At 37.5% G+C, this 24,500-nt stretch overlaps 1 protein-coding gene across 1 annotated transcript in view; it reads left to right on the top strand.

Moving 5' to 3' along the window:
- Positions 1–24,500, top strand: part of SRFBP1 (serum response factor binding protein 1) — a 70,132-nt gene extending 45,632 nt beyond the window's left edge. The window contains exons 4-8 of the mRNA XM_062604469.1: positions 946–1,017; positions 20,700–20,781; positions 21,950–22,679; positions 22,971–23,008; positions 23,729–24,500. Of these exons, the coding sequence (XP_062460453.1) occupies positions 946–1,017; positions 20,700–20,781; positions 21,950–22,679; positions 22,971–23,008; positions 23,729–23,916 (1,110 nt within the window). The 3' untranslated portion in view covers positions 23,917–24,500. The remainder of the gene's footprint in view (positions 1–945; positions 1,018–20,699; positions 20,782–21,949; positions 22,680–22,970; positions 23,009–23,728) is intronic.

Genomic DNA, 24,500 nt, shown 5'->3' with positions numbered 1-24,500 from the left:
GACTCTCTGTATGGTATCTAACATAGAGAAGGAAGGACAATATAAGATTTTGAAATGCAAGGTATGACCATCTATAAGAAAGTAAGCGCCTTAGTTTTTCCTAAAATTTTCCGAACATTCCATCTATGGAAGTCTGCAGGCTGCTCTATATTTTATATTTAAGTGTTCACTTCTTTCCTGGAGTTTTAGAAATTCAGCAAACATAAATTTCTTGAGTTGTTGAAGTATCACCATCACTGTGATATAGGCTAGATCTAGGTGAAAGCTATCAGAGTCACTAGGTTTCTTTGTACAAAGTTTGTACAAATTTTTTGATTTTTCAGAAGTATGAATGTGTGGAAGTGATTTGGGCTCTTTGTAACTTTAGTTAAACTGCTTTTAAAATAGCCATCTGGCAAACAACTGGTATGTAACATGATTTATTTGATGCAGTGCCCTAGGAAGAAAAAGCAATATTCAGTGAGTTCAATTTGATAAGGTTAATAGGGTATTTTGTAATACAACGTATATAAACTATTTATTTTAGAACAACAAGAAATCAGTTATAGGGACATGTTTTGTAAAATACCAACTTTTAACAAAATCCTTTTGTCCGGGATTTTTAGTCTTCTGTTCCAGCTGCCAATGGAAATGGTAAAGTCTGGGAATGAAAACTGCATGTGTAGTCACTCTTCAGAGAAGAGATTTTTTTTTTCTTCTCAGAATCTTTTTTGTTGTCTTAAACTTGTATATTCACATATGTTAATGATTTCTAATAATAGCTTCAGAGTCTAAGATGTGGGGCATTTGGAAGTTTATTTGTAGCACAACAACACAGGCAATGTAAATATTTCTGTAAATGATACCACCTTTCTGCATATTTTGCTGTTGAAAATCTCTTATTACCCTCAGTATAGAAGGTATTTCGTAAAGTCTGATTATAAGAAGAATATTTTTTGTCTACAGGAATTAAAGCCAGATGAAGTTACCAGACTTGCACTTAGGACAGAAATTAATTTTGAAAGTGTCTGCAAAAAGGTAAGGCTTTTGAGTTGTTTTCTTTTTTTTTGTTTCCCTGCTTCTGTGAATGTGAGAGCACTCCTTACACTCCTTAGGAAATGGTACATATGTGGGTTGGAGTACATGCATTAGCACAGTGTGTTCTGTATGTTATATTGCATCCTCATTATAGACCTTACTTTTCTAAGGAAATTTATCCACTAGGACATATTTACAAAAAATTGTATATCTCTTTAATAAAAGTGGCTTGTCATCTAGGCTGGTGGGCTAATCCTTACTAACTGAAATAGAATACCAGGAAACATAACAGTGGAGTTTGAGACTTTATAAATAAATCTGTTTTGTTTATATAGTACATATACATGGTTCAGTTAGTATAAGTAATTTAGGCTTTCAAAAACATTTGGAAAAAGGCTCTAAATACTTTTAGATGCGGAGAGAATTTTCCACATGTTAACAAAACATGACAAACACTAGCTTGAAATAAAGGTGGAATTTTAACATCCCTGTGGCTCATTAACTTCAGTGTGATGTGTCTCCTAAAGCCTACTGATGGTAGATCATTAAATATTAACTAATTACTGATATCTATAAGAAATTAAATTAAGAAGTACAAGTGGGAAGTTGGTTGATGGAATAAGCAGTAATTGAGGTTAAGCGCTACTGGACACGGCAGAATTGAAGAAGAACAGAAATAAGTACTCTTTTAAGGGATGTGCTGCAGAAATTATGCCAGAAAGCAATTCTAAGTCAAAAAATATCAGCAGATGAAACTCTGTATTTTTCCTCTACATTATCCTAAATTTCTTTGGGAATGAGGACTCCAGTGAGTCCTCCACTGAGGGAGTCTGTATTACTTATAGTCCATAGACTATTTTTTGGTGTATAACTGGGTAATTTCTTTCTATAACGGCATCATTATATAATGATATATAATTGCAAAGCAGAGTCATGTGTGATGTAGTTCAGCAATTAGCATAGCACTTAGAAGGATATCCATGCTTCATGTAAGCAAAATCAAGTTAATAGGAAAATACTATAGGAATGTGGTATTTCTGGAGCAAAATTTGGATGGAAGCATCTTACTGCTTTTCCTTCTCTTAATGTTAGAGTGAGGAAAAGGTCGCAGTTATGCTAACATGGAGCTAAAAAAGCAGCATTCTTTTTTAAATTTATTTGACCAAGATTTTCAAGTCTGTAAGTGAGCTAGTTAGAAACTGGTTACTGTCATGTTAGAAATGATGCAGAAGTGAAGAGTCTGGACATGCAGGGACATACAGAGAGGGATTTTGTGCTTGAGGAGGGATGCTAAATTCAAATAGATTTTTTGTCACTTCCTGTAGGAGTTTCTTCTGGCAAGAATTTGAATACATCAGGCTTATGCTGGTTGCATAAAGCACAGGAGTCCTAAAATGAAATAATTGATGCTTTTGTTTTAAAGAAGTCAACAGATTTACAGTTGGAATTTTATTTTCTAAGAGGAAAATTTATTCCCAAGAACATAAAAAAAAAACAAAACAAAATGTACTGCTAATCTTACTAGTTTATTTTGTCCCATTATTTGTGATGTATTCAGAAGTATGGTTGACTGACTGTTTTCCATGTTTACTTAATGTAGGTTTTCATTTAGCTATAAGACTTGTAAACAAATAATACAGATATCTTCATGGAATTTATTTTGGTTTTAGAACTGTTACTTCTGGTATTTCCTGCTGCTGGTCCTGTTTTCCAGTGGTACGAAACTCTGTTAATCTCATATTTTGTAGGGAATATGTCTCATGTTTAAAATCAAGTTTATGGATGGGTACTGATGCTTTTTTAAACTCATAGAGGGTTTTTATCCTTACTGCAGTAGATCATGTAATTGTTACAGTGCTATTGACAAGTGGTGGCTAAGTGATCATAACTTTATTGGTTGGCCATAGCATATCCCCAGGTGAAGGCAGCATCCCTTCTATGCTTTAACAAAAGTTAATTTTTCAATGTATTATTTCTTTTCCCACAGTTAGTTATTAAGCATACAATTTAAAAAAAAAAACTGATTTACTATACCTAGCAATATTCTGTAGGAAACATCAAATGCAGACCACACTGTTTACCTTTTTATTAACTTGAGTTTCAAAATATTTAAAGGAAAACATCCTGTGGCTGTTTTCATTTTCAGGAACAGTTTGTTTTCATTGATAAAAGGCAGTCTGCTTTTAATTCACTGTGGAATGCTGAATATTAGTTTTGCCTAGTGGACACGTAGTCAAGATACTTAATTCCTTCTGCCCACTGAGATTTTATGTTCCATTACTATGTTTCTGCAATACTTTTCAGAATAAGATAGCAAATTTTTCTTTTTAAAAAAAGTTTACATAGATTTCAGTCAGATAGAATACAGTTGTGCTAAGTGTTTAGCAAGTGGCACTCTAACTTAAGTTTGTATGATTTAGCTGTCAATATTGCTATATTGATGGTTGCTATTAAGAAAATCAGATTTACGATAGTTGCAGTGTGTGTTAGCAAGAGTCATCAGCCACATAACAGCAAGGCTTCTTTTTCTAATTTTCATAAATGTTACAGGGCTTACAATGTTACTGTAAGGCAAGAAGCAGAAGGTGAACAGTTGTTCACTTCTGCTGAAACAATTTTAATCCAATTTAATACTGCTGTGGCTGGCATCATTGCTATCAACATGTGATAAATTCTATTGTAAAAATTGTGATGAATGTTGTCATGCAACTTTATCTAGACTTTATATTGTTGGTGTTTAGTTACAGCTGTTGAACAGCAGATCCTGTATTGTTTAGTTTTTGACTTAAGGCTTTGTGCACATTCTGTACTGTCTACAAGTAATACATTTTGCCAGCCATTAATAAAATCAAAAACATGGAAGGTCTGTTGCCCAATGTTCATTTAAACTGGTCTTTCTACCTGTGCTTATACTTTGAAGTGTTCCTTACAGCATGTATACCTGCACTGTTGCAGAAAGCTTGGTTCATTACACACCGAAATTACAAATTGGAAGCTAATCCTAAAACTGCTGTTCATTACAAGCAGGAAACTGACTTGGGAACTGACAAAGGTCTTAACTGTTATCTTCAACTTATTGCTAACATAGGTTTAAAGTAACTTGGATACATTAAAATAGGCAGGATAGATAGGTTAATATGTATCAATATTTTTACAGTATTAGAGAAATTATGTGCTGTTTCTCCAGAAAAGGGGATGTTGGTCTACCTGAGGATACCTTCATCGTAACCACAGTTGATTGCACTGTTCTAACAGATCTTGACTAACTTGCTGTAGCATCTTTAGTTTTTCTTCCAATAAGTCTTTGGTATATAGGACATAAGGAAAAAAAAGCCAACCCTGTGTTCTAAACACTGAGAATGACAAAATTCTGCTCCAACATAATGAAACTGCCTAATACAAGCAATGATCTGGGGTGCTATCTTGCCTTAAGCCAAAATACCTCATTTTTTGCTAGATAGTAAAGTCTGTGTACTTCAAAATTATCAACTTTCAGATTTAGGGAAGAATGAGTGGGGGAGATTGAAACTGCAAAGGGTTATTGTATTTTTCTTTATGTGAAGAATAGAGTAGCAGTGTACGTTACTGTCCAAGCTTGAATTGAGCACATGCTTCTGACTTGCAGAAATACCAACAAACATTTCCAGATGATAAATACATCCTCAGTTTTTTGCTTCCAGATACGTTCTTCACATAACCTTAGTAGCATAGGTTTCCTTCTTTTTGCACTAAGATGCAGTCTGTGGTCCTTGAGAAGTTTTTCCTACTAAGGCTTGTACTTTTCCACGTTTTCCTACTAAATCTTGTATTTTCACCTGTTACTTCAGTCCTGTCATGTTTGAATCATGCAGATGCTTGTCTGAAATAAGGATCTTGCAGAGCAAACTTTGAATATCTTCTGAGCTTCAGAGGTTGTTGGGGCCATGCCACATCCCTCTGTGGCTCAAGATTACTGAAAAGCTTCCCACAATTTCTAAGTGTGTTGAGAAATTCTTCTGGACCAGAAATCCAGAAATGTAAGCCATTACTAGCTATTAAGAGCGGTTTTTTTTTTTCTTTCTTTTCTTGCTAACGTAAGGCCTGGTGAGCTTATTTTGTATTGCTTCAAGAAACAACTTCATCTTGTTTTGAATTTAAAAGGAATTTGAAGGCTTTAGAAATAGAATCTCAGGCAGCTCATGCACAGGCATGCATGATGTGCCAGGATTTGACTGAGCAGCTTAATGCACAGTGTGATATTGATCATTAAAAGTATAAGCTGCCTAATAAGGACAGCTGGACTTAACATTATTTTGGAGTGATAATATTAGTGCTGTCTAGTCCCAGGTCCATGTATTTTTAATGGATATCCAGAGGCTGTTATGCTACACTTAATGTTCAGGGGTGAGTGAGTTTAATATTCAGGTCTCTTTATCTACATGTCTCGAATTTGGATCAGGCGACCAGCTAAAATACTAACAGTAATAAGAACTGTTTTCTATGATGCGAAGCAATAGAACTCTCATTTGATACATGTGAGAACACCCTGTTTACCTCCTAAACTCCTCTATGAATTCACTGGATCTCTGGTGCAGGACTAAGGAAGTCCTTCAGCAAGAAGTACATGAGAAAGAGGTAGAAGGGTATTTCTGCCCAGGACAGACAAAGATAAAAAGGGTGACAGAGCTGATTATGCGTTACCTTTGTGTCTTCCAAAAGAGTATTTGAATCACATTATCAAAATAGCATTTCTCAGATTCATATCACCTTTTTAAATTCTGCAGGTGATGGCGTGAGGTTGGTCTCTTTATCAGTCCAAAATCTCTCTCAAATCAGCAACCAAAAGAAGATCAAGGACAGGGTAGTCACCATGCTTGTGCTGGTTTATGATGTTCTTTGTAGATTTACACTGAAACCATATTTCACACCAACAGTCTATGAAAGGCAGTTTATTAAAGTCTGCTAACTTCATGGCACTAATTAGCACTCAGTAATTATGTATATCACTAGATAGTAATCATTGGTTATTAACGTTAACCCAGACCAGATATGGTTACACAAGTAATAAATGAAGAACATTTATTCTAATGAATACACTTCCTTATTAAAGAAATCTGAAACATGATACTGCTACTTAACTGTGTGATGGGAAAAAAAGGAATCTCTTCTGAACTGAGTAGAGCTTTTGATTTAAACACATCTGCATCCGTGGAGGAACAGTCATATCTGCATTTTCTAAACTTAAAAATATAAAGGTTTCTGTTTTAGCTGACAATCCTAAGTGTATACTTGTGATCTTCACCTTTAAGATGTACCTTCTAGTAGAAAATACATAAAACCTCTGTTTTCTCTGTGGATTTGATCTGAAGAAATGCACAAAATCATAGAAGGAGCCTGATGCAAAGTCTCTTGCAGTTTAATTGAAGACTTTCCATTAACTTCAGAGGCTTTGGATCAAGCACAAGAATAGTTGCTGTCTTTCGTTTGGGCTTTGGGGGATTTTTTCTACAACCTCCTTCCTTCTCTCCCCCAAGTTCCCCCTGAAGAATTCTATTCACTAAAAAACTCCCTGATTAAGATAGATGTTATTATTGATATAAAACTTCTACTTCTGTTGTTAGTGCCTCTAATGGCAGCATAACTAGATAATTACGCATGGATTTTTAACATTCTTTGTTTCTGAAAATATTTAGTATGCAATCCATAAACCATAGGGAGAGAACTACTGTATGAATCAGGTTGTTGTGTAATATTGATGTGGTAGCCCATTAGCTTTGTATAATATGCTTCTCATTAATTATTTTCACTTCACTGTTTTGTGGTTTGATTTTGTCAATGTGGGGGTGAATGGCTGGTGGTTTTTGAAGAATCCATAAAAACTGCCATCTAAACCGTTGCTGTTACACTCTTCTTAAATTAGAAATTACTTATAGACAATCAGAGCATAATTGTAGGAAGAAAATGTTGTTACTTAATAGCTTTTAATAGTCACATACCTGGACTCTGTTAACACTCTCCATCTCATTCCTCCTGTCAGGCCCCTTTCTAAGTATCAACTATTGGAAACGTCTATAAAATGAATTTATTAATCCTGTAAGTCCAAAGATGTTTCCATTCTCCAACTGTGTGTTTATGCTGAGAACAGTATTTATTTTCCTACACATTAAAATGTTATATCCTTTCTTATTTCAATATGGAAATAAAGGTATGTCATTTGCATTTCAGATACTAGATACACTTTTCTCTATGTAATAGCTGCATCTGTCAATATCTTATGTTTTTGGAGATCTGTTGCATTGATTTAATAGCACAATTTCCTGTAACATACGCTAAAATAATTGATACGATGCTGGGAATCAGTGTTGCAACATTGAATTCTTTTTGTCCTGGGCATTTTGACTCTATTTGAATGGAAGTTACACTGAATCTATGAAGCCACTGTTTCCTGAGAATTTTCCATGTCAAGCACCAGATGTTAACTTTAAACAGAAACGTCTGTGGTCTTCGTAAGACTACTGACAAAGTGAAGAATTTCACATTCAGGTGTAAATACTTTCTCTGTGTGACGGATTGGTTTTTGTTTTCTTTTCCTGAAAGTTCCTCATCTTCCAAATGTGAACACTTGAACTGTGAGCAGTTCAGCATGTCTTTTATGTATACTCCTCTATATTTTAGAGCCTAGAGTCCATTGCTGTGATTGCAACTTAGGTTGTACATCAGTATAAGACTGTCAGTTTTTGACAAATCTCTTTCCACTCTACTCCCACCTACTACTCTACCCAATTGTCCATCTGTCTGCTAGTCCAGCCAGGGCCTTTCATTTCCCAGACTTCCAATGGGAGACTTCAGTCTCCTGTCTGTCCTGTGTTCTGTCTATTGCCTTCCCACCTTTGGGTGCCCGTTCTTCACACACACTCTATCTTTTGCTTACTCTCTTTGTGACAATTTGTAGGTCTTTTCTTCATTAGTCCCTTTGCATTCAGACTAAGCTGCCACACATGTACCTCGGTAGGGTTGTGCCACCAATTGAGAGCAAGAAGGTAGACCAAAGTTACCATCATCTTCAACAGCTGCAATAGCAGTCATCCCAGTTTAATTACAGCTCAGATTTTGTCCATTATGGAAAGAATCTTTTAAAAATTTGGTATTGAAATAAACAGCTAGTAACTTTGGCAGTTTTTCACAGATGTACTGTGTTTATCTCTGACACATAAAGGCTGTCTCCTGTCAAATTTTATATTACTGGTTCAGGGATCTTTTTTTTTACCACTCATTTGCATTCCTGTGAAGCTGTATTACCTGATTTTGTTGCCTGGCTGAACTGACTGTTCAAGATTAAAATACAAGACTCAAATTCAAAAGTGATGTGATTGCTTTGATTTGAATATTTTAATTTCATTAATTTGGTGTGTCAGACCAGAATGTGGGCAGGCATATTGTTGTCAATAAAGCTTACTGGGAGTCAGTTCACTTTGTGCTTTCCGGGGGGGGGGGGGGGGGGGGGGGGGACACCAGTTTAAAAATGTAGCATAATAAGATCTCAAGGTTTGGGCTGTGTTTTGGTTTAAATAAAGTAAGGTCCAGAATCTGCTTGGTGTCCTTCTCCACAGTATTGTTCAGATTTGCATACAGTGGCCAAAAGGGAGGGCAAAGGTCCAGAATCTCAATGAATGGGTGAGAGCATGATATAAAATAGAGAGATCCAGGTGTCTGGGGAACCTTTGGTGCAAGAGAAAGCTGGAGAGGAATGGTGAGCATCATAGTCAAACTAGTACCAGGCAGCTTGGTCCAGTAAAGAGTGAAGGTAAATCAGACTGCCTGCAGTACCAGCTGATTGGCACCTCCAATGCCAAGCTACAGAGAAAGAGTGTAATTTATGAATGCTTTCATACCAACCCTTGAACCTAAAAAGTTAGCAGAGGGCAACTAGGATACTTGACATGCAACATCATCACAGACAGAGTAGGTATCTTCCTTCCACCAGGTCTTCAACAGATGCAGTCTTTACACGGATAACGGGGTAGGATGTATGTGCATGGTGGCGCTGTGTTGGGGAGCACTGTATTTTAAGTCAAACAGCACTCTTGCTCATTACAGGAAATGAGAAGCACTAAGAAGCCTTTTGAATGGAAGTTACAACTGTCATAAAAATTGGGTACTACAAATGTACTACAGCCTCCAGTGAGAATTATGGTAGCAAATAGAAAATGTTAACTGAGATTAGAGAAGCTACAAATTTAGGATGGATAATAATAGAGTTTTCAGTTACCTTTAATTCATTTAGGTATTAAAAATGGAATCTTAGAATTTCATCCTTTGTATGCATCCATAGGGTAAGTAATCAGTTTATAAAGTTGATCCACATGAAGGGGAAAGGAGGATATGCTCAACGAAATAGGAAAGGAGAGTGTTTTCCTGCTAATCCTTTATGTATTGGTATTAGTACCTATTGAGCAATTGCAGCCAGGGTTACTGGAAGTGGTTTTAAAAACATTAACTTCTAGCAAGGGTTTTTTTAGTGTGTGTGAGAAACCAAGATCAGTGTACCACTGAGAGAAAGGTGGCCGTTGTTCATTGCTGCTTGATCTTGTTTTAAGAAGCACCATAGAGTTGGCACTGAATGTAAGTGCAAGAAGAGAGGATGTAAATTAGAATATACATGAGTTTAAATGTTTCATTAGTTTGGTTGCTTAGAGGACTTAAAGTGTCCAGATGACTTTAAATGTTATATTATACAATTGTAACCATTTATTTTAAGGACTGAGAGCTGCTCACACATTACTAACTGCAAAAGCTCTTTTTGCATATATGCTTTTTAGTGTGACTCAGAATTGCATTACAAAATCATGGAAAAAAAATTACATTCTTGATATTTCTAAAAATGAAAAACAACTGCTGCTCTCTTTTGCTCTTATTTTTATAAATGAAACTATCAGTTTTTCAATATATGTCATATAAAAATGAAGTACAAAACTAGTCTGATTTCTTCCCCTCTTTCCTATCCAGATCTCTTTTTAAAGTGCTGCAACTCAGAATTAAGAAAATAAGATTTATGAAAATAAAAGCCTAAAAAAAAAAAAAGGCTTTTCAGCTCAGTATGCCCAATCAGTCTGTTAATATTGGAAAGTTAGATGAAAAGTGCTGGAGGCACTATTGCTTGAACTTTTAAAAACAGAAAGTTAGGTGTTCTTACGTTAGTGGAATTCTCTTAAAAAAAAACAAAAGAAATCTCACCTATTTGAATGTCAATGAATGTAGCTGCTAGGACTGGCTACATTAGAAAGGTACAGCTTGGTAAAATGAGGGCGTAAGTTTACATCATATTGCCCCTCTATGGCAAGATTACTAGGTAAGAGAAAGTATGGGAAACATGAGTAACTAGTCACTTAGTGAAAGTGTAACAGCATTCAATTTAAAGGGTGATTGTCTAGTTTTTCTTGGGTTTAGCATTCAAATAACTGCATAATGATTGAAATGTTTGAGTGGTTACACATTAGGGAAATTCTGCATGCCAGAGTTAAGTAATAATAATGTAATGGCCCAGAAGATGGCCAAGAGCCTCTGAGCATAAAGGTGACTGTTCTGTGTGCCATACAGTAAAATACAAAATGCGAACATCCAGGATTTCCATGTATTTTGCATCCATCATCTTCTGATATGCTCAAGTAATATCAGGGCTTCCATATATATCTGACATGTGTTTATCATTAAAATAAGTTTTGAATGCATATACTCCCTCAATAAATTTAATGATGGAAAATTTTGATGCCAAAGAACTGGTATGTTTATCTCAGATGTTTTAATAGTTTTTTTGGTGAACTGAATTTCTATTTCCGTTTTCTTTTTCAGAAAGTGGCTGAAAAATATATAGATTAAAAGAAATCTGTTTTCAGTTGTGCACACAAATTGCAATGTGGTATGCCAAGAAACTCAGTCTTGTTTTGAATAGCATGGCCTACCCCTGGTTAGTGTGTGCAGCATTTGTAAAGTTAAGTCGTCAAATCCCTGGCTTTTATATTTAGATCCTTCAGCAGTGCTCTGAACTGAAACACATCTCTCCCAAGAGTTTTATCTGAAGACACTGACACCTGACAACAGTTATATATGGATATATGTGGTATATATGTTTGTAAATGTAAAGTTCTGAGAAAGACAGGGTTTGTTGGCAGGCATAAATCTTTTATGTTGTAAATTACCTAAATATACCTGATTAAATAGGAGCTTCATTTTCAAGCTCTCAGATATTAGTTGGTTTTGAAGCTCTGCGTCTGTTTTAAATTTGAAGATCTGAAGTATGTCTATTTTCTCTGTTCTAAACTGTCTTTCATATGTGCATATATATATAGTGCTGTATCAGGTTGCATCTGACAAGTGATAATTTCAGTTTGAGTATCTGTTTTACATGAAATATTGTAAGGATGTCTTAAGATTACATTCCTGGGAGTTTGGTACAGGGTTTTGTCATCAGATTGACTTCATAAAGATACTGGTGGGTATCTCAATTCTGAAACTTCTCAGGTTCATCCAAGGCAGAATGCTGTCAACTTCTTGGCCCATTAAATAGTTTTAATAATATGGAGCTCATCCCTGTGTCTCTGTTTATTTACAACCACGTGCTTCCACACAGTTTTTCTACAGGCCCGTCATTTGCAGCTGGATCTTAGGAGCTCAGATGCATTCAGGTTGTAGCAAACTTGGAGAGTTCTGTTTCCTGCCCGGCTTGCAGCACTGCCTGAGTTTTGGTGGTCTATGCTGTGTTTCTGCTCTCATTTCTATAACAGATAATTACTCAACCTTTAAAATTATGTTTTCCCAAATAGTAGTTGTTTCAGATTTCATTTTGAGATTAGCCAGCATAATTCCCTGTTTGGAGTAAATAAACAGCTGCCTATTTTGAGTCTCCAGACCCTCATTCTAGATGGCTAGTTACTAGCAAAAGATCTATCGACTTCATTTTTCTGCAAGTCAGCTGTGGTTTCAGATCTGATATACAGTGGTTGTCAAACTAATTTATGGGCAACCTTTCCTCCGGATTTCATTATGTTCTCTGAAAAGGTCTGTCTGAATTTTATGGCTAAGACCTTTCTCTTTGTATTGTTCACAGCTACTGCCTGTTATCCAAGATGCATTTTGTTTCTGTTCCCCTGAAGTCCATTTTTTGTTTCAGGTTTTCTGTTTCGTCATGTTTAGCTTTCCAGTGTACTTTCTTAGTACGATTTGTCCACATCATAGACATATTTTTTCTGTAGCATGATGTTCAGCATGCTTCGATTGTCTGAAAGGCCAGCAGAGGTTTCAGTGCTGGTAGTCACAATGAGTTAGACTACAACTGGGGGGGAGGGAGTTGGCACAGTGCTCCCTTCATGTTCTCTTGCATAACCTTTAGAAGTTAACATTTTTCTCTTAAAAAATGTGTGTGTTGATTTTGTGGGATGCCAAACTATACAAATAGTATAGACATTTTCTTACTAGCCCTGGAAGAAGTAGGGAAGAGTTAGCATTTGAGTTGTCCACAGTCTTGTTTTTTCAGCTTATACCTAGAGTTTACCCTGTTCTCCATGAGGAGATAATTAAGAATCTATGCCTACTTTATTCTGGATTTTTTTGCTCTGACTTTTCTTTCTTGAGACAATTATAGGAGTTTATGCCAAGCTATGCCGTAGTTCCCTGTGGTAGTTTGGGATGAATTACTCCATTTCAACTTGACTATTTACCTATCTGAAGACGAGGAATTTACCTCACACTTGTACGGTTGGCTAAATTAGTTGTGACAGGGTAATCCAAAGAACTTTACTGACTCTTTTATGTTCCAGTTAAATATGGTCTTCTAATACTTGTAAAGTGCTAGGCTTCCTAAAGAGCCTTTGAACTTTTTCAGATGCTTGGATAATAGATATTTTTTATCATGCATGCAGCAAAGAACAGCAAGAAATTGTTTTCTGTTTGAATTTATGGTCTATTTTGAAATTCTTATTTTAAAACAAGAGGAGGCAATGATTGAAATAGTTTATACTTAATAATTCTTTCTGATAAAAGACAAGCCAAAATGGATGTTGGAGTGTAGGTAAGTGCAAGTGAACAAATTATAGGGAAAAGAATAGCTTTGGTCCAGACCTACAGATTAATTCAGAGCAGTGTAAGCACCTTGATAGTATTTAGAAGACTGTCATGCTGTCCCCAGATCCTGGATTCAAGAGTCCAGAAGGTCCGTGATGAATTGACAGTCAGTGCTAATGCTGTCAATGCAACGTCAGTTAGATTCTCCAGACCTCTGCCTTCTATTGTGTGCAGTTCTGCATTTGAGAAGGTAGTCCAGCTAACACACCATGTTGCTGCGGGTATTCAGCTTCCATAATGCTGTATATGAGGTTTGCATGGAAAGGTTTTGGTAGCAGAGGGACTATGGGGGTGGCTTCTTTGAGAAGCTGCTTGCAGCTTCTCCATGTCCGATGGCACCAGTTGTCAGCCAGCTCCAAGTCGGACCCACCACTAGCCAAGTCCAAGCCCATCAATGATGATGGGAGCACCTCTGCGATAATGTATTTAATAATGGCAGAAAGTTACTGAGCAGAAGTGGTTGCAGCCAGGGAAAGGAGTGGGAATATGTGAGAGCAGAAGCTCTGCAGACACCAAGCTGTTTCTTCACCAGGTTGAGATGGTGCTCCAGGCACTGGAGCAGAGAGTCCCCTGCATCCCATGGTGCAGCCCATGGTGAGGCAGCTGTGCACCTGCAGCCCATGGAGGTCCATGGTGAAGCAGATTCCACCTGCAGCCCATGGAGGACCCCACACCAGAGCAGGGGGACTCCTAAAGGAGGCTGTGACACCATGAGCAGCCCACACTGAAGCAGGGTGCTGACAGGAGCTGTGACCCCATGGAGAGAGGAACCTGAGCTGAAGCAGGTTTGCTGCAGGACTTGTGACCTGACAGGGACCCACACTTGGAGCAGCCTGTTCCTGAAGGGCTTCATCCCATGAAAGGGGCCCACACTGGAGCAGTTCATGAAGAACTGCAGCTTGTGAGAAGGGCTCACATTGAGGAAGTTTATGGAGGACTGTTTGCCATGGGAGAGACCCACACTGGATCAGGGGAAGAGTGTGAGAAGGAAGGACTGGAAGAAATAATGTGTGATGAACTGACCACAGTCCCCATTCCCCTTTCCCATGTGCTGCTGGCACGGAGGAGGTAGAGAATTTGGGAATGAAGTTGAGCCAGTGAAGAAGGGAGGGATGGGGGCAAGGTGTTTTAAGATTTAGATTTTATTTCTCTACCTGCCTCTAATTTGGTTGGCAATAGATTAAGTTTTCCCCAAGTCGAGTGTGTTTTGCCTGTGATGGTAGCAAGTGAATGATCTCTCCCTGTCCTTATCTTGTCCCACCAGCCTTTTGTTGTATTTTCTCACCTCTGCACAGCTGAGAAGGGGAGTGATAGAGCAGCTTAGGTGGGCAGCTGCCCTCCAGCCAGGGTTAACCCACCACAGGTTGCAAGATAAAAAAGGTAAATACCAAAATATTTTCGTGGTTGAATTACCACAGTAACAGAAAACAACATAAATTAATATAAGCTGTAGCAATGGTTGAAAATAAATGAAGAAGCCAAAGGGGACTTCAGGTTTACTAATATATCTTGAAGTTTTGTAAGAAATTTTGAAGGTTTTCTGCTCTTGTTCTTTTACAAGACATTGTCCTGCTGAGGGTTTTTCTAAAGGCTTTGAATCTGTTAGGACATACATTTTACCTTCAACTGGAAATTATTCATCAGTCTATTTTAAAAACTGCATATAGCCCAATAAAAAAATGTTGCAACTTGCATGATTTCGCAAGATCCATACCGAATTAATTGCTGTAAGAGCTTCTTACCTTTCTTGCTAACTAGGCATGTATAGCTACTTCTTCATAATACCTGTACCATCATTTTGATGTTATGTGGAAAATTGGGAAAGTTGAGTAAAAGCTGAGTAGAAGTTGATTATAAATCTGGCAGGTTTGGGCTATCCATTCCCATTGCGGAGTTTGAAGCATTTAGTGCTGATGTTTCTCTCCTTTGAATGCTATGGGATTGTTCTCTGTTATTTCAGTATTTGGGAGAACCGCTCACTTGTAAACTGTTGCTATATCTAACAGAGACCAGTTTACTGCATCCCCTAGTTGGTCCATCCTTCTATTGTCAAAGCAAGACACAGTCAACAATCTCTTGCTGTTGGATGCAGAGAGACAACAGAGCTACCACGAGTGATAGCATTAACTGGTTGCTTCTCATAACAAAATCTTCATGTCTGATAGCCACAAATCATGTGCTCTATGTCTCACAGACATAAAGGAAGGGGGAGAGCTAGCAGCATTTCACAGTCAGAAAGTAACTTTTCTCCAGGGTTGTATTCCAAAGCAGTATGAGGTCATGGGATGGAGTTGGGTGGCAGCCATGATTTGGCGCCTTCAGCTACCCTGTGACTCCACATTAACCACATCTGCTATTATGAAGGGCAGCTGTAACTAGTCAGAGCTCTAGGAGGAGCGTGTGGATTAACAGGTTTTCTGTTGGGCTTTTTGTTTGGAGTTTGTTTTGTTTTTTTTTAGTAGGGAGTCGCTTCTCCTAAGCTGCTACAAAGGGTATTGTGATATCTTGTTTTGGCCCAGAATTGGGGTTTATTTTTATGGGATTTTATGCTTACGCTGGTTAACATTATCACTGCCATTTTTTTTTTGCTTAAAATCAGGCTGTTACACTCATCATTAAACTACATTTCCCATTAGTTTAGGAACTTGAGTATGACTTGATTCAAGGTTACTTTTTGTGTCATAGCTTTTTTTTACTGAGTACTTGTTAGTGGGGTCCCTGAATGTCTCTATTTGCATGTCATTAATTTAAATAACTGAGCAATGATCTAAAATGACAGATGCAGGGCCACCAGGCATTACAAGCAGCACTGTCCTTCCACCTAGCTGAAATTATAGTAGTAGTCTTTGCAGTGGTACACTTTTCTGGTAGCAGTCTTATTGCTGGTGAGACCCTTCCATAAAAAAGTCAATTGAAAAAAATAGAAGTATGAGCTCTTTCGAATCGTTTGTGTTGGAAGAGATCTTAAAGATCATCCAGTTCCAACCCCACTGCCATGGGCAGGGACACCTTCCACTAGACTAGGTTGCTCAAAGCCCCATCCAACCTGGCCTTTTTTTCCTATTATTTGTTACAATTATAGAAGAGAGTATAAACAAAAATAGATTCGAACATGAAGAGTAACTGGAATGAACCAATGATTTGAAGTCTCCTTTTCATGTTCCCAAGTTAATCCCAGGTTTCTGACCTTTTATTTTTCCTGATGCTGTCGTCTTAAGCATGGTAATAAGGTATTCCTATCAACTCCTGCCCCAAGGCTCCGATCCAAGACACTTGAGTTTCTTTTTCTCACTTTTATCGCCTGCGATTGTATGAAACAGGTACTATCCACAAAAACATCTCCTGAGGTTTCCATTATGCTGCTGCTTCGTTTTTGGCTTTGGGTTTTTTTTACCCAGTTCTGCCAGCCCTCAGAGCCATTCCGTATCTCAAAACTTGTATTGTGAGTCTATCTTAGTAAGTTTATAATGTCCATACTCTTCCCAGTCATTGCCACATAGTACAGTTTGTCTGTGTATGTGTGTTTGCGCATGAGTAAGTTATATGGCTGCTGCTTTATTATGGTATGACTGACAGGTTATGTTTTGAGGTCTGTTGCTCTCTGAGCAAATCTGATACTCAGAATGAAGAATGCCTGTTTATGCAGTTTTGGTTCCTTTTCATTTTAAGAGATTTAAAAATACAGTGAAATTAGTTCAGTTAAATGTCTACATGGAGTTTAATGAAACGTAGCAGTGATGATAGACGTTTTTACTACTATATAGGGAAATAATGCATCACTTACCAAGATAAAGTTTGAGGAGACTCTGACTTTCAGGTGGTTCTGTATGTAGCCTGCAACTTTTCACTGAAAAGTGGCTGTGTACTGCTCAGTTGCTTTGTTCACTTCGCAGCACCTTAGTTGCACACTGAATGAGTTCCTAAGGAAAGTACCTAGGACATTCTTGAGTGAAAAAAAAAAAATAATACTGTAAAATAATACAAGAAGTAACAAGAACGTGTGAAAATAAATATGTATGATTCCAGTGTCTTTGTAATTAAACATAATGGGGGCAGTAGGAGGCAGAAGGGGTATATGCTATAAATATAGCTGATGTTTTTCTGTTATTTTCTGCCAAGGTTCTTATATACTGGAAAATACTTAAGAAAAAATAAAGTGAGCATTGAATGTGCCAAAAAAGCAGAAAAATGGGAGATTTTAAAGAATGTGTCATATTGTATGTTTGTTGGCTACTGTCAGTGTGAATAGTGTTTGTATTTTGCTATAAGGAAAAAATGTGGTTATTCCATATGGATTGGCATGTATAAGCTTAAACCCTTTCTATAAATATACGAATTAAGGGACACCAGATGTTGCACAGAAGCTGCTGCTGCTTTCTGAACTTCATGGTATATTCTTTCAAAACCCACAGGAAGTAGCTGAGGGGAAAAGTGTATTAATTAAGTTCAGAAATAGATTTTCCAGCTATAGAACAATCTCCAAAGAAAATACCATTTGATCTTAGAAATGTGAGCTTGCTGTCCCAGGAATCTGGTGGCAGCCTGCAGCACTGTCACATGGGGATCAAAATTCAGATTTCAAGTTCTCAGAGCTAGGCTAGCCCCAAAGTAAGCCACTCTGTGGTCCTTGGAAATGGACCCATCTTTTGACCCATCTCCTCTGGCCAGTGTTCAAAGTTCTGTAGACAGTCTACAGAGAAAATATTTTTCCAGTTTTTCTTGACCTGAAGAAATAGTAATAGCAGAGAATTCAGGAGAAAGGAAGGTACTCAATTTCTCAGATGCTCTGCACTTCAAATATGAAATATGATTGGACACACCCTGGATATATTTTGTAGGCTCTAGAACTACAGCCGAAGAAATAAAAATGGCATTTGCTTTGCATTGGTTGAGGAACAAGATTTACATTTTGCAAACTAATTAAATGGTTTTGCATTTAGAAGTACTGGCTCTGGTGTAGCTGTAGTGTCATCTTCTGTTCCATTTCCTTCAGACCAGTGCACTGAAAGTGACTGTCTTGAACTAGTAGTTGGCGCAAAGCATCCATCTCTATGCAGTGAATACATAAGTTTATACTAAATGTCATAATTCTGCTGAAAGAAAATGCACATACAAACAAGTAAGATCCCCGCTGAGAAATCTTATGTCAAGCAAATCAGTTACCTTAAACATGCATTGCTGATGTATTAGGTAGTGTTTGTGTCATGGTTTGACCCCAGCCAGCAGCTAAGCACCCAGCAGCAGCTGCTTACTCACCCCACTCCTGCAGGATGGGGATAGCATCAGGAGAACAAAAGTCAGACAACTTGTAGCTTGAGATAAAGACATTTCAATAAGTGAAGCAAAACCGTGTGCAAGCAAAGGAGAATAAGAAATTAATTCACTACTTCCCATCAGCCCCTAGATGTTTAGCCACATCACAGAAAGCAGGGCTTCATTTCATCGAACAGTTACTTGAGAAGACAAATGCCATAACCACAAACATACCCCTTTTTCCTTTTCCTTGCCTTGAGCTTTTATTGCTGAGCATGACTTGATACGCAATGGAATATAGTTTGGGTCAGTTCATATCAGCTATCCCAGCTGTGTTTCCTACCCCCTGGCTGCTTTTTGGGAGGGCAGAGTGAGAAACAAAGAAGGCCTTGGTGTTGTGCAAGCAGTACTCAGCAATAACTGAATCATTGGTATCTTACATGTTAGGGAAAAAGGACTCATCACACAATCAAGGAGTTACATTCATACCAGCTGAGAATTTAACTACAAGGACTCATAGTCCCTTTGTGGTGGGTGGCTCTAGTGACCCAGTGAGTGGCCCATATTGACTCCATAGGCACAAACACACACACACTCAATGCAGACTTTTTTCCCTGTTTGGCTCAAGTTTAGGATTCCCTGAGCAGACTCCCAAGCAGACTAACCAGCTTTTTGGTACATTGGTAAGAAACAGCTTAAGCTGGGTGCCTCCGTAGGCACCCTGAACAAAGAAAACCATGTAAGGGCAGTTATACCCTTATAATCTAAACTACCCACTGCTCTTGTGACAGTTCCAGACAGAGGTAATATTAAGGTCTGGGGTCTTCCTGTTCCTCAGTGGGTCCCTTCATTCACTCCGGGCAGGTGATTTCTTATCTTGAAGATTGTACCTTCTGCTGACAAGCATAGTGGCCTTCCTCGCTTCCTTATATTCCATCATGAACCAGCACTGGGGCCTCCTTTTACTTAACTAGGTTAAAGTTTACAGCCTGCAGCCTAAGGCTTGAGTACCTATAGCTACTTACGCTAAGTGAATCATGCTAAGTGATCAGTATCCTTCATTTCTCTACATTATCAACTCTAAAATGCTTTAGTCACAAATCCAAAGCACAGTACCTTCTTGGCCATTATGGAGAAAGTTACCTCCTTCCCAAGGCAAAGCCTGTACAATCTCCACCCTTTATTCTCATACCTGTGACTTGGGCTCATCAGTTGCAGTGTTTGTTGAGGGCAGGAGAGGTAACATGTTCTGCTGAGTTGCTGGGCACCAAAATCAGCTCAGGTTGGGTCACAGGGCTCTTACCTGGTGAGACTCGTCAGCAGTTGGTTCGTGTGGCCTCTGCTGTGGTACTTACTGCAGCGTATGGCTCAAATCACAAGTAGCAACAGTTGAGAAATACATCCATCATAGTACCAGTAGGAGAAAAGGAGGAAGGTGTGTCTTTTCTCCTCTTTCCAAAAGAATTCCGCTGGAGGCTTAAAGAAATCTTCCTGCTAAGTTTGTGTTTTGCAAAATTTTTACACCTCCTTTCCCTCCCTTCAAAAAAAGACAACATAGCTGTCTTTGGAAAAGTCTTAAACGCCTCTCATGTTGTTCTTTAAGCAGAGTGATGACGCTTAATCTGAAAATGAGGTAGCTTTCATAATGTGCCATACCTGTGACTTCTAATATATAAAAGGAAAAGTCAGACATAGAAGCAATTCCTACTTTTCTCCTTTTTTTTTTTCAAATTAAAGCATGAAGATCATGTTTGTTCTTTGAATCAGTCTAAAAAGTTTTGGTATTCTGCCACATCAAATTCAGGATTGTTTGTCTAAAAGATCAGGTTAGACATTGCCTCTTAAATATGTTTAATGTATATTTCTTCAATACCTGCTGTGTCATTTTGTCTACTTTCATGGCATTCATACTGCACTTCTTGCAAGCTGCTTGTATTCTTTCATGCAGAATGTCTTCTGCCACTATGGTGTTCTTTATTCAGTAAATTCATGAATTTGCTTTACGTGTACAAGAAACAGTGAATGTAAAATCAGTGTGTTAACTCTGAAAGATGTGTCTGTTATGCTTTTAAAATAAAAATCACATTACCCATATTCAGTACCTGAGAACAGTTTTGCTTACATGTGTGCTACATTTCTGCCAATATTTGGGCAGTCACATTTTTCCTCATTTTGAATGAAAAAAAATCAAATATTACAGTGTCGTAAACCTTTCCTCTTGTTTAGTTAATAATCCAGAATCACATTAGTGTGTATTGTAGCATAACTGATACAGACCTGTATAAGTATCCACCGTTTTATTGACTTTGTGCCTTTGAATTTATTTTGTAAAGCCAAACTGTACTGCAACAGAGCGAGCCATTGCAAGACTTGCAACACACCCCACCTTGAAACCCAGATTTGTTGAACTTAAAGGTATGAAATATTACATTACTTGTTTATGACTTCAGTAACTTACTGGTGCGTTACCTTGTTCCTATATATTCCTGACATGAACAACCAGTATAAAAAGAAAACTGAATAACATCTGTAGTAATTACCGTGACTAGCTGCAGTGAACCAAGTGTTGCACGCTTTAGTCATTTATATTGATTAAAATGAGTTTATTCGTGACAGTAGGCTATATGACATTTAAGAGTATAGGACCTGATAAGTAGGGCTTATAATGGGAACTGAAAAAATTCTAAAAATTTAGTGGATATAACAGAGTATCTCTAAATTAAATAAGACTGAATTGGCAGTAAGCACAGTAACATGCAGATAAAAAGGCAAAAGGGGCACTACAGCTGGGTTCCCAAAAGCAGCTAAAAAGTTTTGCAACGACTCCCTTAAACTTCCCTGGAAACTGTCCCCAGAATCCCTAGGGAATCTGTCCTAGTTCTTTAGGTTATCTCCTGTTCTCTTTAAACTCAAATTTTCCAACTAAAATTGATGTTGAAAAGGGGTCAGGTACAAATACCCATTTCATTATATCTGAGCAATTTAGTTACTGTTTGCAGTTTTTACATGCAAAGAAGTGTCCTAAATAAACATGATTATCAGCTGCAGATTATTTGCTGTTGGAAGAGTTCACAGTTAAACCCAAGTTTAACAGTGTATTCAGTTGCAGATAATTTCACATTTGCTTCCTGGCTTTTCCTGACCACCCTGTACCTGGGATATCTTTAGAATCAATCATAGACTCAACTAGGTTGGAAAAGACTTTTAAGATCATAAAGTCTGACCATTACCCCAGGACTGCCAAGTCCACCTCTAAACCATGGCCCTAAGGGCCTCGTCTGCATGGTTCGTGAACATTTCCAGGGTCGGTGACCCCACTGCTGCCCTGCGCAGCCTGTTCCAATGTCTGATCACCCTCTGTGAAGAAATTTTTCCTAATATTCAGTCTAAACCTCCATTGACGCAGCTTGACTCTGACGTATTTCTTGTCGCATGTGTTCAGTAAATGGTTGATAAGGAAATTCCATTTCTGCTTATCTTGTGGAACATATTTAACTTGCAAAAGTGTTTTATTATATTAAAATAATATACATAAACTCATGTGTAGCTGCAACAAAAGATTTTCCTTCTGTCCTTTGTATAGCTGCTGTAAAAGCTTTTAAGGATGCAAGAAAGAACCCAGACAAAGCCACTTACTCGAAAAAGGCTACGTCAGAAGAAGAGCCTAAATCAGCACATTTCAATAGCATTGTGGATGACCAGGCTCTTCAACTAGCTCAAAAACAGCAAGGATGTGAACACAAAACAAAAAATAGTATGAACATAGAAACTGATGAGGTTGCTGAAGAGCCCTGTGAGAGTGAATCTGAGCAGAAAGCTGTAGAAATTAAGAGAGCATATGTTCTAGAAAAATCTTCGTTTCAGGCAGTAGAAGTGCAAGCAGTCAGCCAGAATAAAATGGGAAGGAAACTTGGCTATCAAACAAGGAAAGAAAATACAAGCTTGAACAAATTAAATGCAATAAAAGTTGATGATAGAGACCAGAAACATCCTAATGAAGAGGAGTACTTTGATGATAGTACTGAAGAGAGGTTTTATAACCAGTCATCAGATTCTGACACTGACAGCAATGATGATTTCTTCATTGGCAAAGTAAAAAGAAAGAAAAAGTTAGCAGCAGTTACTGCTCTTTCTTCAGTAAAAGCAAAGGGTGGACTTCAGAAGAACATAGTGAAGAAAGAAAAGAACACAGTGGCTAGGGCAGAGCAATATTTGATCATGGAAGAAGGAAAGCCACATGCAAAAGCAAGCAAGCTAGAATCAGTGTTCTGCAGTTCTTTGTCTGCCTCTAATCAGAAATCTCAAAAGAAAAGGTAATTTTTTCTCATTGTTATGTTCTCTATTCCCTCCTTTCTTCCCAGTAATACAGATGATTGTGATTTTTATTAGCCCTTCCCAAATAAGAAGGATTCCTGAAGAGACCTAAAGCAAATACTTCTATTTTTGCTTTTTATTAGCAAAGAGAAATCAATATATAAGGGGTTTGGCACATTTTGCTGGAAAAGTCATTGCATGAGTGTTTTGGTGATGACAGTTCTTTGGTCACAAGTGTTTGTTATCTTACAAGACTATTGAAAAATCCTAAATTCTCTTTTTATTTTTAGAAATACAAAAGACCAGTCTCACAAAAATGAAAGAACAGGTATGTATTACTTAACCTGGTAAAGTTGTAAGAGTAAAAACGTCTTGAGATTTTGTTGCCTCTGCAGTCTAATCATGCTGTTTTGTTTCATTTCAGTTTTGTGGCACACATTTTAACGTTTGTTGTTAAAATAGTCAAATTGTTGAGCTTTCATTTTAATCTGTTGGTATCATTTACTATTACCTGTTTTTGAATATTAGACATATTAGGGTTTATACGGGAAAGTCCCTTCCTGTCTGACTTCATGTTGAGTAGTTAGTGTTACCCATGCACAGAAAAAGGTGTCAGATTATGATATTTAACAAGTAGTTTATCTCTTGAGTAGGTCCTTCAGTAGCTCCTTCAATATTTTATTCCATTTATAGTATATGGTACCATTTTTTAATTCATTGGCTGAAGGGTATCATTTCAGTCATATTGAGTTACACTGTGTAATATCTCATTGGTTTATGTGAAGAAGAGAGTTGAGACTGCTGAATATTGGTCTACACAAATTTTGAATGCAGTCAATAATAATAAATCTTAAATATCTGCAGTCTACCAAGTGATAATTTACTGGGCTGCAAGGTGAGGAAATGTTGCTGTGAACATTCAGATGAATGTGTTCTCCATGGCTCATTATGAATTTGTTGAAAATATCTGCAATTCCAAGGCAGTTTTAGCATATTTTCATGAAGGTTCATTATATAGTTACTGGTTTATTTTGTACTTCTTGCACAGCTCTTTATAAAAAGGAACCACAGTTCAAGAAGCAACCATTTGTAAAAGCTGCAGGTGTTAAATGTGATAATAAGCAAGCATTTTTGGAGCAGCCTCTTCATCCATCGTGGGAAGCAAGCAAGAGACGCAACGAACAAATGTCTCAAATTACAGCATTCCAAGGGAAAAAGATTAAATTTGATGACTAAACTATATGTAAATTGACATTTTGAAAGAAGATTCTTGCAGATTTGCAAACCATGGTATTTCCTTATGAAATAACAACTGCTGTTTGAACACTTTTGCTATGCTGTCCTTATCCTTTGCAACCTATAGAACAGCAACTGCTAGAACTTATCATCTGTTAATAATGAAGATTGCTTCATTTATTCAATGGACTGTTGATTAATGTGTGTTTATTTGTTGCTGGTTCGTAAGTCCCATTACATAGTGCCACCATTTATGAAGTACACCCTAACATGAATGAATGGTTTTTAGGAACATCATTTGTGCCCTGTAGGAATAGCTCTCTGGAGCTTTTTCTTAGTGTAAAAATGTGCTTTGAACTATGTGAGGACTTGCATGTCAAAAGAGGGGAAAATACGAAGTATTCAGGTGATTATCCTAGAACTGTATTATCAAGTACATCTCAACTGATGCAGTTAAAAGTAAGAGATTCTTAAACAGACTTTACAAAACATGAATATATCAGGTATCTGGAAAAGCTGGTCAGTGGTATGCATGATATGAAAATTTCTGGAGAGCAGTAAAATAGTGGCCTGTAAAATTGTCA

The sequence above is a fragment of the Pezoporus occidentalis genome, unplaced genomic scaffold (genome assembly GCF_034315485.1).
Source record: "Pezoporus occidentalis ecotype Australia unplaced genomic scaffold, CSIRO_AGI_Poc_V1 ctg86, whole genome shotgun sequence".
Taxonomy (NCBI): Eukaryota; Metazoa; Chordata; class Aves; order Psittaciformes; family Psittacidae; genus Pezoporus; species Pezoporus occidentalis.
Note: the sequence above shows the minus strand (reverse complement) of the source record. Positions and strands in the feature narration are given on the sequence as shown.